This window comes from Cucurbita pepo, chromosome 15 (assembly GCF_057944985.1).
Source record: "Cucurbita pepo subsp. pepo isolate OVF chromosome 15, ASM5794498v1, whole genome shotgun sequence".
Lineage (NCBI taxonomy): Eukaryota > Viridiplantae > Streptophyta > Magnoliopsida > Cucurbitales > Cucurbitaceae > Cucurbita > Cucurbita pepo.
The window spans coordinates 7919604-7936015 of record NC_141812.1 but is presented as its reverse complement, the minus strand read 5'-3'; the positions used below and the strand labels follow the sequence as shown (position 1 = coordinate 7936015).

Below are 16412 nucleotides of genomic sequence, written 5' to 3'. Positions count from 1 at the left end.
TTGATCATAAATCCTTTACTCAGCAGCCTCTAATGTATTATTCTTTTTCTTTTTTCATTTTTTATTTTATTATAAATATTTGAAAAGGGGTTGTTTTCGTATTTATTTAAATATGTGGGGCCAAATTGTAAATAGCCATCCAACTTGGGTAACTTCTCCATCACCCAATAAGTTTCCAACTTGAATTATATTAAAGTATATTCAAAATTTGATGCTTATAAATACAAACCATGCCCATCCCATTTCTCTCCACACCCATTTCCTTATATTTTTCAACTAGACGAACCAATCCAAATGGGTCTCGTAAAGATTTCCTTGTCTCTCTTTTGTGTCTTCTGTATCACTATCCTTCCTTCATCTCTCGCTCAAAACTCCCCTCAAGACTATGTTGATGCTCACAATATTGCTCGTTCTCAAGTGATTGCTGTCCAAGTTGGCATCAAACCCATCCAGTGGGATGAAGAACTTGCAAACTACGCTACCCAATATGCCAATGAACGTAGCAACGACTGTCAACTGTTGCACTCTAATGGGCCTTATGGCGAGAATCTTGCAATGCATTCTAGTGAAATGACAGGCATTGGAGCAGTTCAAATGTGGGTGGATGAGCAACAATTCTACGATTATGCCTCCAACACCTGCACCGAAGGAAAAATGTGCGGTCACTACACTCAAGTGGTGTGGCAAAACACGACAAAAGTTGGATGTGCAAAAGTGAGGTGCAACAATGGCGGTACATTCATTACCTGCAACTATGACCCACCTGGCAATGTCATTGGGGAGTGGCCATATTAAACAACCCTTCAATTTAAAGAATAAACTATAAAGCGTGCAAGTTTTATATTATGTTTATGACATCATGTTCACGTATTCATAAATAAAAATAATGCAGGATTGTTTGATCGATCTTGCTTTATCAAAGTTTATTATGTAACCTATTATTCTTAATAAAATATTAATTATACAATATAGTTTCAATACTGTGGTCAGTTTTAAATTTTAAATGAGTTAAGGATTTTATTGATAACAATATAGAAGAAAAGATACCTAAAATAATTTTATAATATGAAAAAGTGAATATGCTAAAAACATAATAAAGAGATAAGAAATAAGATTTATCTTAGGGACACGATTTCATATGTAATTTAAATTTTATTTTATGTTTTTAAATTCATTCTTAGGAAACCTACAACAACAAAGTATTTAATAAATCTAAAACTCAAACCTAGACCGAGTTCGTTTATTTGGTTATTTTAACCTTATTTAACTTTTGGTTATTTTATTTTGTGTGTGTGTGTTTTTTTTTTTTTTTCTCATATTTTCTTAATTCATATTGAGCTTAATGTTCATATTAAAATACAAACGATTCCTACAAATATTTCTTAAGAAAAATCTAAGCTAGCTACTTACCTCGTCGTCGATGTTTGAGACCTCTGTTCTCAAGATTTCGATATCCGAATTATTTCAAATTTTCTCTAATAGTGTAACAACTCAAGTCCACCACTAGCAAATATTGTCATGTAATAACCCTAAAAAAGTTAGATAAAAAAGAAGGGAAACTTTGTCCCACATTGCTAAAGCCGGGGGGGGGGGGGGGGGGGGGGTGGGGTTTACCTCCACTATAGGAGGGAGGTCGTCCACTTCATTTTATCATTTCAATTGAACGGTTTGAGCCAGTCAGAGGGCACACTTTCTAAAGGCTCAAGACCAACATTTTGGTTGATTCGACTTGGGTCTGATACCCTCAGACCCTTTACTACTAGTTTCAATTCTTTAAAAGCATTTAAGGTTAGTACGACTATTTTTTAGCTAGTTTAAATTTTTGAAGTAAGTTTAAATTATTTATGCAAAACTAGGTGCGCCAATTCCCATGTGACCCTAAAGTAAATGTAAGTATTTTCTTAAATATAATCATGTCATAAGTACTAGGAGTACAATATAAGGAAGTCTTATCGATAGCATGACCATAGGGAGTACTTAAATTCTTAAAATTCTTCGTCTTACGGGGAATATACTACTTTTTCACTAAACAATGGTTCGAGCCCCAAGCATGGTCCAATGGTCATGAAGTTTACTAGTCCATTGAAAGTCAGGATTTAGGTTCATCTATAAAATTTCATGTCATTCAAGGTTATTAAGGTCGTGAACCCTAGATAGTATACCTTAGGGGTATTATGGTCATTTTACACCTTTACTTGGTTTACCTACTTAACCTTATCCGATTACCACCAAATTTCATATATAACCTTAATATGTTATAACATACTTGGCATTAAAATTTCGTGAGTAGTGGAGTTCATTTAGTGGATTATTTTTATGCTACTTAATTCTGAAGTGAATTGCTCGTTCATGTTCGTAACTCACAGTTCTTGTAATACCGAAAGTAAGGTCAAATTAACTCAAGTAAGTTTAAGTCGCCCACATAAGGTCTAAAGAGTCTAAAGTTCAGGATTTCATTTGGAGCAAGAATCGAACTTAGTCAAGCCTTCAATCACGAGTTATAGCCTCTAAGATTTTTGGTTTCTTACTCTTAGATTTCTTTCCAATTCGAGTGTCATAGTCCATTATTTCCTTTCAAACTTATTCTTACACTTTCTAAATAAAATTACCCACAAGTTTGATAAAGAAATTGAGTGTTGAATGAACCTCAAACACCGAGCTCAAATTCAGACCACCATTAAAGGTTAGAGGTTGAAACATGAAAATCCAATTCTAGTCCACACGTAAATTCGTCAAGAGAAACCTATCTCATTCGATTTCTACACCTCCAAGGAAAATTTCCAATGAAGACCACAAAGTTTAACAAGTCTTGGAGCGTGCCTAAGTAAAGAAAATCGTTTTCAGGCAAGATTTGGGGAAATGATCAAATTCTTACTAACAATCCATTTTCTTTAAAATTGATCCTTTCTTTAGCTTAAAAGAATTAAGACAAGTATTTTTACGAAGAAATTGAGAACTATACGTCCTAGATTAGGCTGCCTAAGAAAACAACACAACATGGGTAAGTTGCAAATCAAGGAACAATTCTAAAAATCAAGACGACATGCTTAAAGACGTTCTTTCCAAATAAACATTAAAGTTTGAATACCTTGGACCTGATAAAAACAACTTCAAATAATAAAGTAGTTAAAACACGCTATGGGTCTATATGACACCTGCTCCAAAACCACGTTGATCCTCGACTTGCTTGATCTTCTCCTTTAAAAACAAGAGAAAACTTGAATGAGTACAAAAACTCAGTAAGTAATCTACTTGTAGGCTCTTAATCGAATCCTTAGGTTTTGCTAGGGTACCATACTTTTTCATGTCATGTTCTTGTTCTTGTCCTTCGAACTTAAGTTCTTAGGTTATTTTCTTGAGTTCTAGGTTCTTTTCATGATCTAGCCCAAGGACCATGGTCCTTGGATCTGAGGGTTGAACCTTGGTTTTTATCTAAAGACCTTACTCATAAGGTTTTCGGTTCTTAATCTTGGAAACATGGATCTTTGTCTGTGTTCTAATTCTTATTCTTGTTCTGGACCTTCGTCTTATTTTTAGTTTTTGTTTTGTTCTCGTTCCTTAAGTCACTCCTCCTTGCCAAAATTGGCTCCTTCGCCTACTGTGGCGACTCTTTCAGTTTTAACACCATCTTCGTCCGTTGCTCTGGGGTCGTGGCTCCCTCTCCATCTATTAGAACTTCACCACGTGCTATGGTGTCGGTAACTTCTCCACTAACTGTGCCTACTGTTCCATCACCGGCCTCCACTCCTAGCAATGGTGGTGTTGTGAACAAGATCGTTTTCTATGGATCTATCATTGTAGCTTATCACTCACTCAAGATGGTCTCTTTATTAGTCAGTTAAAATATGCTCAAGATATTCTTACTCGTGCTCATTTGCTCGATAGCAAATCAGTCCACAAGGCAAAAATCTCACTCCATCTTCGCCCCTTTCTTTCTTGCTTCATCTAAAATACAATCCAGAGTCCGCACTCTCAGTTACTACCCTCTTCTTCCTCTATTGCTCTGAATGCCACCACGTCCACCCTTCATTCTTCATAACTACCATCGAACCCTCTCTCTTTGCCTCTTGCCCTTTCTCATAATAGAGTCATCGCCCTAATTTTGAAGCCTCTACCTTGAGTCTTTATCCCACAACCCATGGTTGTTTCTCAACACCTAACTGCTGATGGTTCTCCTTTCTCCGATTCAACTCTCTATCGACCTCTCTCTATATTTTTCAAATATTAACTTTGTAAGTTTTATCTTTACTTAAAAAAAAAAAAAAAAGAGAAATATAAAGTATTAAACATATTCAATAGTAATCTCTCAAACGGGATCAAATCGGTATTAACCCACCAAGCATGGACATGCAACATGTGATACCTAAAAAAAAATTGTGACAAACATCAACTCGTTCAATAATCGAAGTCGAGTTGAGCCTGTTATAGTGCCTCGTGATCATGATATTAAATGTTTTTATTTTAATTTTTTTGGAGAAGCTAATAAAACGAGTTTTAGAAAAGAAGAGAATATTTGTGTGAATTTAGTAAGGAAAGGGCGATGAAAGTGGAGGATGGAAATAGGTAAAAGCATTGAAATTGTGAAGTTGGGGGGAGAAGGTGTTGGCTATGAACCCGCCGTTTTCTTCTCCGTTTTCTTCTCCGTTTTCTTCTCCGTTTTCTTCTCCGTTATCTCCTCCGCTTCTTCTCTCCAAACTCTTTTCCCCTATTTTCCTCCATTTACCTTTTTATCCAACAATTATACCTAACCAATCCAATTTTTTCTTTTTTTTATTTTATTATTATTTCATTTTTCAAACATTATTTATTTATTCATTTAAAATATATATTTTTTTTAATTTTTTCTTTAAATAAATCTTCAAGAAATTATCATATCTATATTTTCGTAACAGTGTGATCTCAACATTTTGGTTGACTTCAAAAAATTTAATCCTTTTATCTTATGCCAATTATTAATTTATTAATATTTATGATGTCAATTTAATTTGTCGACTATTTAAAATGAGTGTGAATGAAAAGATGTTCCATGTTCGCCATGAAAAATAACGTTCATTTTTTGACCTAATTTCCAAACTTTCTTCTCCCTATATAAACCCCTCAAATTCATCCAAGTTGTAGAATACAACGCAATCACAATGGACCCTCGAACAACCTCGTTTCTTCTCTCACTACTACTCATCATCTTCTTCTTCAATTCACCCTTTGCTGCTTCCGAGACATTCAACGTGGTCAATTTCGGAGCCAAACCCGACGCCAAAACAGACTCGTCCAAGGCCTTCCAAGCAGCATGGGCGCGTGCTTGTACCTCTTCTACGTCCGCATCCATTTACGTCCCAAATGGAAGATTCTACCTCCGCCATGCAACTTTCAATGGGCCATGCAGAAACGACGCCATCGACATACACATCGATGGCACTCTCGTGGCTCCATCCGACTTCCATGTTAATGCCAACTCTCCAAATTGGATCATTTTTCACCTTGTTAATGGAGTTTCCATCTTTGGTGGTACTCTTGATGGTCAAGGAGCTGGCTTGTGGGCTTGCAAACGTACTGCCAAAACCTGCCCTCGTGGAGCCACGGTATACTCATTCTTTAGAGCTGTAATTAAATTCCTTTATTTTTTTTAAAAAGGTTAATAAGTATCATATACTTTGTTTTGTGTATGTGCAGTCGTTGGAATTTACCAATTCCAAAAACATTATGATAAGTGGATTAACCTCATTAAATAGCCACATGTTTCACATAGTAGTCAATGAATGCCACGATGTGAAAATGGAAGGACTAAAGGTCTCCGCTTCTGGTAATAGTCCCAACACGGATGGTATTCACGTAGGGCTATCATCTCATGTCACCATTCTCAATTCAGATATCAGCACCGGCGACGATTGCATCTCAATAGGCCCCGGCACCTCCAACTTGTGGATTGAGAATGTTGCTTGTGGCCCCGGCCATGGAATTAGGTACTTGTTAAGTTTTTTTTTTACTTGAAAAACAAAACCAATTGACAAGGAGAAAAGTAGCCTATGTATCTAAAACAGATTGCGAGATCTCTTTTAACACTCACTATTTTATTGGTTGATGCAGCATTGGGAGTTTAGGAAAGGCGTTGAAGGAGGATGGAGTTCAAAACGTGACAGTAAAATCTTGTAGATTTATGAACACTCAAAATGGAGTGAGAATAAAAAGTTGGGGAAGGCCAAGCAGCGGGTTTGCAAGAAACATTCGTTTTCAACATCTCAAGATGACTAATGTCAAGAATCCCATCATAATCGATCAAAATTACTGTCCTCACAATAAAGATTGTCCGGGCCAGGTACATTTCAATATTTGTATGCATTAAAAGAAAAACATTATGTTTAAACATAAAATTTCATTTTTCGTTCTTCTAATTGAACAGGCTTCCGGAATTAAAGTTAGTGATGTGACATATCAAGACATTCGTGGGACAACAGCCACTAAATTTGCCATGACATTCGATTGTAGTCCAAAGTTTCCATGCGTAGGAATAAGGTTGGAAGATGTAAAGCTGAGTTACAAGAATGGAGCAGCCAAAGCTTTGTGTAGTCACGTTAGAGGAACCGTTACTGGTTGTGAGTGACAACAGAGAAATTTGGTAGAACTCTTTGTATTATTAGAAAATGAAACTAAATTGTTTTTCTACCTCTTCCACCAAATGTCAAAATATGTATCTAGATTTAAAAACCATACACCTAATTAAACACAATTCATGTATGTACCCAATACACGTAACTAAGAATGCATGTAATAAATGTTATCAAGGTAATTGCTAAGGTGCTTTCTTCAGTTCAGTATTAACCATTGGCTAGCGCTCATCTCCAGCTTTGTTTCCAGCCTTTCATTTCATATATCCCGTATGCCATACATCTGATCCTACAAAACTAGGAAAGCCTAAGGAGAAATTAGTCTTGTACGAGACATTACAATACAAAAGAAAAAGTCTCAGAGAATCCTAAACCTTTGCTAGCTGTCAAATTCAAATAGTACCAAGGGGGAGTCAATAAATTAGTAGCTTTACCTCCAGAAATAGGAGAAGGGAAAGAAAAGAGAAGAGACCGAGTTCAATCAAGCGAAGCAGGAAATCCGTCATAGGGGAGTCAGAAGTAGTAGTCTTGGACGCATCTGCTTCGAAAGAGGAGTTTACTGCTTGAGGACTTAGTCAGCTTTTTACACCGACCTTTCCTTTGTGTACGAAAGAAAGTCACTCAGAGTCCAGGCTTCGAACACATTAATAAGTTAATAAGGAGGAGACCCTTAGAATGCAAATCCATACAAGGAATGGCTTCTCACGAACTCTGACTAGTTCACATTTATGCGCATCCAACCAATCAATCAATCCCCCTTCCCGAAAATCGGGAAGAGGAAAGTAAAGAGATAGTTCAACCAGCCCACAAGATTAATGAGACTTTACAGTGAAAGAAAGAGTAAATGAATTAGCTACTGAACCGATATGACCGGAAGGAGGTAAATCAATTCCATTGCCTTCCCCTGGACTCCTCCTCCTATTTTTTTCTTCCCTTCGCTATTGAACCAGAAGCTAAAGAAGACGAAGACAAGATGAATGAGAGGAAAGAGACTGAACGAACCGATATGACCTTGCCTGAACTTTACAGTCGAGTAAATGAATTAGCTATTGAACCCTCACCTCTTTCTTTCTCTTCGTTTACTGGATTTCATTCATTTACTCTCGGGTCAAGGAATATCTTCTTCTTCTTCTTTCATTCTCTTCTTCAATCAAACACTATTCAGTCTCATTCATCTTGTCTGATATTTATTCATCTATGATATGGTTATGGTTTATATGGTATGGTTCCTACAGGGCTGAATCCCCCTTTCAGCTACTTACCTTATTCATTCAATCTGGAACCTACCTATCTATTTCTTCTTCGTCAGGTTGTTAGGAAGTAGTCAAGACGAAAGCGAACCCCTGGACTATTCATTCATTCTTCTTTCCCGAATAAACCACTCCAAAGTGATAATGTCTCAAAACGAGGAGGCCATATGGAAACAAGCGGTAAAATTTCCAAGAGAAAGAAGATTGACCCAATAAAAGATAAAATCTATTAGAAGTGATTGTGAACTAATATGACCTTATCTTGTTCATTTACTCTTTCTCCCTGACTGAACTGTAAACTCCTTCACGCCTGGTGATTGAATAGGCTTTGATTACCTCCCGAACAGCTAAGATTCCCAGTTTACAGTGAAAGAAGGAAAAGAATAAATAGGTGAATGAGCTTTACCTACTTCAAGAATAGTTCAGGTAATAGAATAAATAGGTTACGGAGGGAACTCGAATTAAGGAGAAAGAGAAGAAAGAGCCAGAGCTAAGATTCCCTTGACCGATAGATATTAGCTGACCTGACCCTAATTGAACAAGGATTTGCTCCTGTAAATGGGAAAGTCGTTCATCTCGATCAATTCCGATTCAAATCAATAGAAAAAGAAAGAATCTCTTTTCCTTTCACTTAGTAAAGCAGCTCTCAAGGAATTGACTGAATTTTCATCTTGAGAAGAAATAGAAAAGAAAGAATCGAGGGGTAACGAAAGGAATAGAGTATAAGGTTACGGAGTTCAATCAGGAGGAGAAGGAGTCTTTGTCTTGTCTCCCGTCTTTCCTTTCAACACTTTCTTGAACGAGAGTCAATTCATTACCGGCTTTACCTCCTTCAAGGTTTCCTTTATCCCGCAACTCTCTTTTTTCTACCGTATGTAGCCACGTCGAGTATAGCATAGCTGAGTGTAAGGGATCACCACCCCCCTCGCACCCATTACAGGTATTCTTTTCCAAAAGCAAATAAGTAGGGTCTGCGTTTATCCCAAGCCCAATGGCTCTCTCTAATTCAGAAGTAATCGGGTCATATCGGAGCAGGGTCAGTAGCTAATTCATGGACTCTCCGGTGAAGTAGCTCATCAACTCTAAAGGCTAGTTCAACTCCTGCTTGATCAGATGCAAAAGTTGTATATTCTGGTTCCCCAGGATTTCAACAACCTTGATGCCCAAAGTTTGAGATTGACCGTCTGCTTCTTCCGGGAATATCGGGGAAGGAGCAAACAGACTGATAGATTCGGAGCGAAGCAACTCGATCAAGAGGGAGAGGAGCGAAGCAATGAGACCATATGTTTACTGTTCAATCAAGAATCAATAGGAGAAAGAATCAATCAATAGGTTCAGGCAGGAGAAGGAATCTTTCTTCTTTACTATTGAGTAAAAGAATCTCATTCACCGATATGACCTGACCTTCCCATATTGAACTGAATTAGAGATGGTGTAATATACTCTTTCCCATAACTTCTCATACCAGACCAACCCACTAAAATGCAAATAGGGATAAGAAATGTGGTCAATATCACAGAAGAATAAAGAGATACATGCAACGAGATCTAGTATGAGTTGACGATCAGAACGTATATGGATAGAATTTATAAGAAAAAAGAGGAGTCAAATCTGGTTAATCAGTGATGGTCCAGGGGCGAAGCCATGAGAATGAACCTTCATATACATGTAGCTATTCCTACATATACATGTAGCTATTCCTGAGTTTTGATGAAATCAACTTAGGACTTTACTTTGTCTTCTTGAACCATATATTGAATTATGTACGTCCCCATATTTCTTCTAAGCTTCTCGAACAATGGTTGTTTTAAGGGCTTTGTGAATAGGTCTGCGATTTATTCATCACTTCGTCATAAAATTGAGCTCAATACCTTCTTTACACAAATCATGCAAGAAATGAAACTGAACATCGATGTGCTTACTCTCCTTCCTTGCAACACAGGATTTTCAAACAACTTGATAGATGACATATTATCACACAATAGATAACGGTCAATGAATCTCATCTTTTCGAAATGAGAATCAATGCGACTGTACCATGCTTTCAAAGTTTGCTTCAAACCATATAGAGCTTTCTTCAACTCATACACTTTATCCCTTTTTTATATAAAATTATCTAGTTGCTCCACATATACCTCTTTTTGAAGCTTACGTTGTAAGGACTTCACATCATGTTGATAAATCAGCTACAATTTATGTGCTGCACTTGGAATTATAAGCCTTATAGTATCTCGACGTACAACGGGTGCAAATACCTCCTTAAATACCTCCTTATAATCACCCCTATACTTCTGCTTGTATCCTTTTGCAACTGGTGTGTCTTGTACTTATATACTTTACCATGTTCATTCAACTTGATTTTGAAGACTCATTTTACTCCAATTTATTTCTTGCCCTTTAGGAAAATCAGCGAGCTCTCAAGCATTTCATTATCCATGGATTCTCTCCATTTCTTCTTATTTACCGCTTCTTAATATCCATAGATTCTCTCCCAAGTCTTAGTAGTGTACGCGTCTATACTATCACGAAGGAATAGGGGTATTCTCCAATGCATGAATACACAATAATGCATGAGGTCTCAAAATTTTTCCATTTTTATTATTATTTAATACAACCCCACTAGCATCTTACTTTATATCATATCATTTTGTCATATCATTTCTCATATCGTTTATCATATTATTTATCACAGCTTTCATGCGTATGTCAGGGTTGAATTTCATGTTAGTTCGTCGTCTTGCATGTCAATCATATCATTTCATATCACATATATCATATCAAAACGTTTCCATATTTTCATACATAAAAATTCACATTATACACATATCATATCATATCATATATCATAACAATCACATAGTATATTCCAGGCGTGCCTTCAACATATCATATCATAGCTATATCAATTCATCAAACATATTTTACCATAATATATATCATATCATCCTCATATTATAGTATAATATATATAACTATATACATCGTCCCCATATCCTAACCATTTCGTACACATTTCGTAGTCTTATCATTCCATACGCATATCTTGGTGGTATCATTTCATGAACATACGTTAGTCATATCGCTTCCCAACAATCTATCATAACCATATCATCATTTCTTATATATAACTTTATCGTATCGTCTTATCAATCTATCATAACCATAACATGTTTTATACATAACCTTCGTATCTTTTTATCAGCCTATGATAACCATAATATTTTTTATATGTAACATTATCGTACCATTTTATCAATCTATCATAACCATAGCGTTTCCTATATGCATCCTTATTGTATCATTTTATCAACCTATCATAACCATAACTTTTTCTGTACATAACCTTATCGTATTGTTTTATCAATCTATCATAACCCTAACATTTTCTATACCTAACCTTATCATGTCGTTTTATCAACCTATCGTAACGTAACGTTTTCTATACATAACCTTATCGTATCGTTACATTACATTTATCGTATCCTTCTCGTATCTTATATCAAACATATCATTTAACACATGATGTCATAACAATTATCATACTATTCATATATCATAATATATACCTATTATGTCATAGTCATAACGATTCATAAACAATTCACACAAATCAAATATACATGACACGTGTAGAACTACGGGGCACACGTCATCATCAAATATAATCATACTGATAGTAAGGTCACTTATCTGATTAGCTTAGGTTGGTGTCACCAATTTATTCTTAACAAAAATTCCATTTTATTTTTTTTGTATCCAAGTCAACCTATATAAACCCAGGATCAATTTGAAGTTTAATTCTCTAAATTTTACAATGGTCCATGTGTTAGATTTCATGCGAGCATTAGAGACTTTGTATAAGTAAGTGTTGGAATGTTATATATATATAATTCTATTTTCATTAAAGTTCTCATTTTCTATTATTATTGTTTTATGGAAGATATTATTACTATTATATGAACGAATTTGATAGAGTTTTTTGCTCTCATATTTCCTCTGTTTTATCTTTTAATTATGTTCACCAAATCTTCTCTTTCTCTATGTATCTACCTGGTTAAATTTTCCCTTTTCCTCGGTATATTTACTATGTTTTATCTTTTAATTCTGCGTATCTACCAGGTTAAATTTTCCCTTTTTTTCCATGTATTTACTATGTTTTATCTTTTAATTCTGACTTCTCTATTATTGTTCACCAAATCTTTCCTTTTACTCTTTCTATTTATTCCATTAAATTTTTCCTTTTTTCTTATTGCCAAAACTCTGTATTTCCTTCCCTCTTTTTTTCTTAATTTTAATTGTGTTAGCACTTTAATTTTGTTGACAAATATTCTTAGTCCATGTGTTAGCAGTTTAACTAATATCTTATTGATTCTAATGTGATTTCTTCTCCATAATTGGATAAAGGAAAAAGAGATATGATTCTAAATAATTGGATAAAAGAAAAAGAGATCGGCTTCTAAGTGATTTCTTGTAACATGGAAAATGCTAACTGAAATTTAAATGATTGGATAAAGGAAAAGGAGAGTTGAGATATGACTTACCATAATAACAAAGTGAAATCTCTAAACGTGCCTCCTTAAAAAGTCTATAGTTGTACAGTGAGCTCCTGTCGAGCTGAAGTGTCAGCCTCACCCACAGTTATGACAATATTAAATTGTCATGTCTACGTTGCAAGTCTCGGTGGCCGGTCCAAGATGAACGAACAACAGAAATAGGTATGAAAGTGAGATAGCCCATAGATAGTGTGCATGAGTTTTTTGTATTCGTCTGAAGCACGTTTATTTTCCAACAAGTCAATTAGCAAGTCGTCTAGACTCCGCTTCCACAAGAGTTGGTACCACGAAGAGGAATCTCGTGGTTGGCTTGTGAGCCACACCCTATGAGTGTACCGTTATGTGTCACTCAAAGAGTATGTAGATTGGCCAAGATAAGTGTCGAAGTTAAGTTGAGGCAAGTTCACCCAAATACTGACCAAGAAAAGAGTCATAGAGTAGTGCCACGTGACAAAAGAGAAGTCAAAAGCATCACTTGAACTTTTTCTCAAGCTGAAAGAGAGGCATCAGTAAGATAAGCATTATGACAAAAGAGAAGTCAGGTGCTTAGTGAATTTATACTTGTCTGAAACACAATCAGTTCCAGCTAGTCAAGTCATTAGTAGTCTAGAGTTTGGATCGTAATCGGGAAGATTCTGAGATTAAGCCAGAGAGAATGTCACAATCTGCGATGTAATTGTGCCCCCGAAAAAGTCATCAAGGATGATGACTAATTTAAGTGGGGTCACACCCATACTATGAAGAAAGTAAGAGTGTGACCCTCACGTCGAGTCAAGCAAAGCAACGACCGTCAAGAGGCACTCATCCTGCCACGAGAGAGCCAATATAGAAGAATATCCTGATGCGACCGAGGAAGACGGTGCCGAAGGGAATGAACTCTTTATCCATATAACGGAAGTATTGGAAACTATTTTGTTTTTATTAAGAAATTAAAAAAAAAACAATAAATATGTGTGCAAGAAGTCTACCTTTGTACAAACCTTAGCTTGCCAGACTTTTTGAGTATCCAAACATAGAAGTTCTTCCACATTTCGCAAGATCTTTCACATTTCGCAAGATCTTTCTTACCCTCAAGAGGAGCCCATCTAGCAACTCGAGTCAATATAGAATAATGCCTTGATGCGATTGAGGAAGACGGTGCTGAAGGGAATGAACTCTTTATCCATATAACAAAAGTATTAGGAACCGTTTTGATTTTATTATGAATTAAAAGAAAACAATAAATATGAGAGTAAAAAGTCTACCTTTGTAAAAACCTTTGCTTGCAAGACTCTTTGAAGTATTATAAGGTAGAAGTTCTTCCACATTTCACAAGATCTTCCTTACCCTGGAGAGGCACCTATACAGCCACGCGAGGGCCAATATAAAAGAATGCCCTGATGCGACCGAGGAAGATGGTGCTGAAGGGAAAGAACTCTTTACTCATATAACAGGAGCATTAGGAACCATTTTAACTTTATTAAGAATTAAAATAAACAATAAATATGAGAGTAAGAAGTCGAATTTTTAAAAAACTTAGCTTGCAGGACTAATAGAAGTATTCCAACGTAGAAGTTCTTCCACATCCCGCTAGATTTTCCTTTCCCTCAAGAGGTGCTCATCTGACCACGCGAGAGCCAATAATAAACAAAATTTCCTGATGCAACTGAGGGAGATGGTGCTAAAGGGAATGAACTCTTTATCCATATAATGGAAGCATTGGGAACCATTTTGCAAGACTCTTTCAAGTATTCCAACATAGAAGTTATTCCACATTTTGCAAGATCTTCCTTACTATGACTCGAACACAAGATCAAGGTTTGTGGAAGCCTCTTAAAAGAAAATCTCAAAAATATTGAATAACGAGAGTTTTAAGAGAATTTCAAAGACGGAGAGTTTTATTCCATAGAGAAAGTGTGAGAGATTAGTGTCCTCTTACCTTAACCTACGGTCTTATTTACAGTGACTTTTGAAGAATTTTTGTCAAATAATATATTTAAATATATTATGATATAATATCTTATTTTTATCGTATTTAAATGTTATAAAATATCATAATATATTTAACTAATTTGAATTTCATTCAAAATTTAAATATATTTTTATTTTATGTATTTATATATTAAAGTTTTAATGTATCAAATATAATAAATATATTTTTCTCTTTTGATATATCTAATATATTAAATATTAATTTGAACCTTCGAATTAATATATATATTTTCTATTTATATTTAACATATCTAATATATTAAATATTAATTTCAAACCTTCAAATTAAATATATTTTATTTATTTTTTTAATATATCTAATATATTAAATATTAATTTAAACATTTCAGTAAATCTATTTACTCCTTTACATTTAATATTTCTAACATATTAAATACTTCAATTTTTTCTTTCAATTAAATGGAAATGGAATCTTTTAGGGTTACTATTAGTTAACAAGTATAAACTCTAACAATACAAAATTAAATAATTAAACTCATTAATTAATCAATTTTCATTCATTAACTATAGGTCTTATGCACTATACGACAAGTTATGTCCATTGATGTAATCATTATAAGCAAGTTGATCCTTCACAAGTCGTTCATAATTACAGGTGGGTCAAAAGTTCGTCTTACCCCTGTAATTACAACTTTCACCTTGAGTACTACTAATTTTCTAATGAACAATTTGTTTATAATACAATCATAAACTAAGTCTCTCTCGGGCCAATGAGAGGGTGGAGCCCCATTGTTCAAACCTTGAAATCACTTCTCAAGAGAACAACTTATCTACTTTTCTTATATGAAAAGAAATATTGAATTTCATCTCATGATATTATGTTTCCAACTCCCTATTTGGTCAAGTCCTCAAAATGGTAAGCATATTGAATCAGCTTCCAGAGTTATTTTCACCCATGCAAATTAAAGGATAAGCCCTCTCACGCAGGAGTTCATAACTCACTCAGAATTAAGATGGAGTCGCATATGTAATCATGTGAAATATTAATCTTATCAATTAACGGATTTATAAAGAGAGATTAAATATTATTTGGTCAAGTCTTATATAAACTCATTATATACGATACCCCACTCACATGTCTCCACATGAACGATTTAGATCAAATCATTTGTAACGATTACAAAGTGAGACGTATCAATAGTGTTACTATGATAAGCACCCAACTTTATCCATATAATATAAACCCTTTAGGTTATTACTCGAACACGATTACCTTGTATGTCAACCACATCATCTTCAAGATTACATTAATAACCTTGTATTTTCATAGCATTGATAATATTAAATGGTAAATAAAATAATAAAAATTATTATTAAAATTAAATAATTAATTACTAGGCTTTATGACATAAATCCCAACAGATGCATCATCCAACACAACATATAATGCGTGCATTGAGGATAAAACGAGACATAAGCAAGATACAGACAATGAGTAGACATGAACGTCACCGATAAGCTTGTTGAAGGGACAAGTAAGCCTCGGGCCTTAACCTCGAAAGTTGGGATTTCGAAGGAAATTTGTGCATTCAGTTCTGGAGTCAAGTCTGTCCATATGAAATATGAAAGCTCACCAAATTTGATGTCAATCAGACACTAAATGGACGCTCAACGACACCGTATGTCCGTTCACCAAAATCATGTCTAGACCCGCTAGTTTAGAAATGCCTCAAAATTTACTATAGGGGGAGGCATGGTGTCAGCTCTCCACCACAACTGAGTCCTGCGGCCTAAGCAAGCTACCATGTGGCAACTGCATGTGTCACAATAAGGAAAAGCGTTCCGAGACGAGTGTCTCGAGCGACTCCCTTTGAAATTTATCTTTCAAAGACAGTACCTGGCTGCACGGGTGTGCCGGTATTGATCCCTAGCCCGAGTGTCGGAGGTTATATTTTGCACCCACTATCTGATATGCTATCCATAAATGACATGGTATGGGCACGGGAGGGTCAATGCCTCGATTGAACCCAGATGGATGAATGTTTGGAATGTCCCAAGATTATGAACAACACGTG

At 35.3% G+C, this 16412-nt stretch overlaps 2 protein-coding genes across 2 annotated transcripts; both read left to right on the top strand.

Annotated features, from left to right (window-relative positions):
• The first annotated feature begins 294 nt into the window (after positions 1 to 294).
• Positions 295 to 863, top strand: LOC111776283 (basic form of pathogenesis-related protein 1-like). The gene has a single exon (XM_023655697.2). It carries the CDS (start codon positions 295 to 297, stop codon positions 793 to 795), a length of 501 nt encoding a protein of 166 aa, XP_023511465.2. The 3' UTR covers positions 796 to 863.
• Positions 864 to 5122: 4259 nt separating this feature from the next.
• LOC111776385 (polygalacturonase-like) lies at positions 5123 to 6771 on the top strand. The gene is made up of 4 exons (XM_023655820.2): positions 5123 to 5579; positions 5671 to 5960; positions 6085 to 6313; positions 6398 to 6771. Exons 1-4 carry the CDS (start codon positions 5136 to 5138, stop codon positions 6596 to 6598), a joined length of 1164 nt encoding a protein of 387 aa, XP_023511588.2. The 5' UTR covers positions 5123 to 5135; the 3' UTR covers positions 6599 to 6771.
• Positions 6772 to 16412: the final 9641 nt, after the last annotated feature.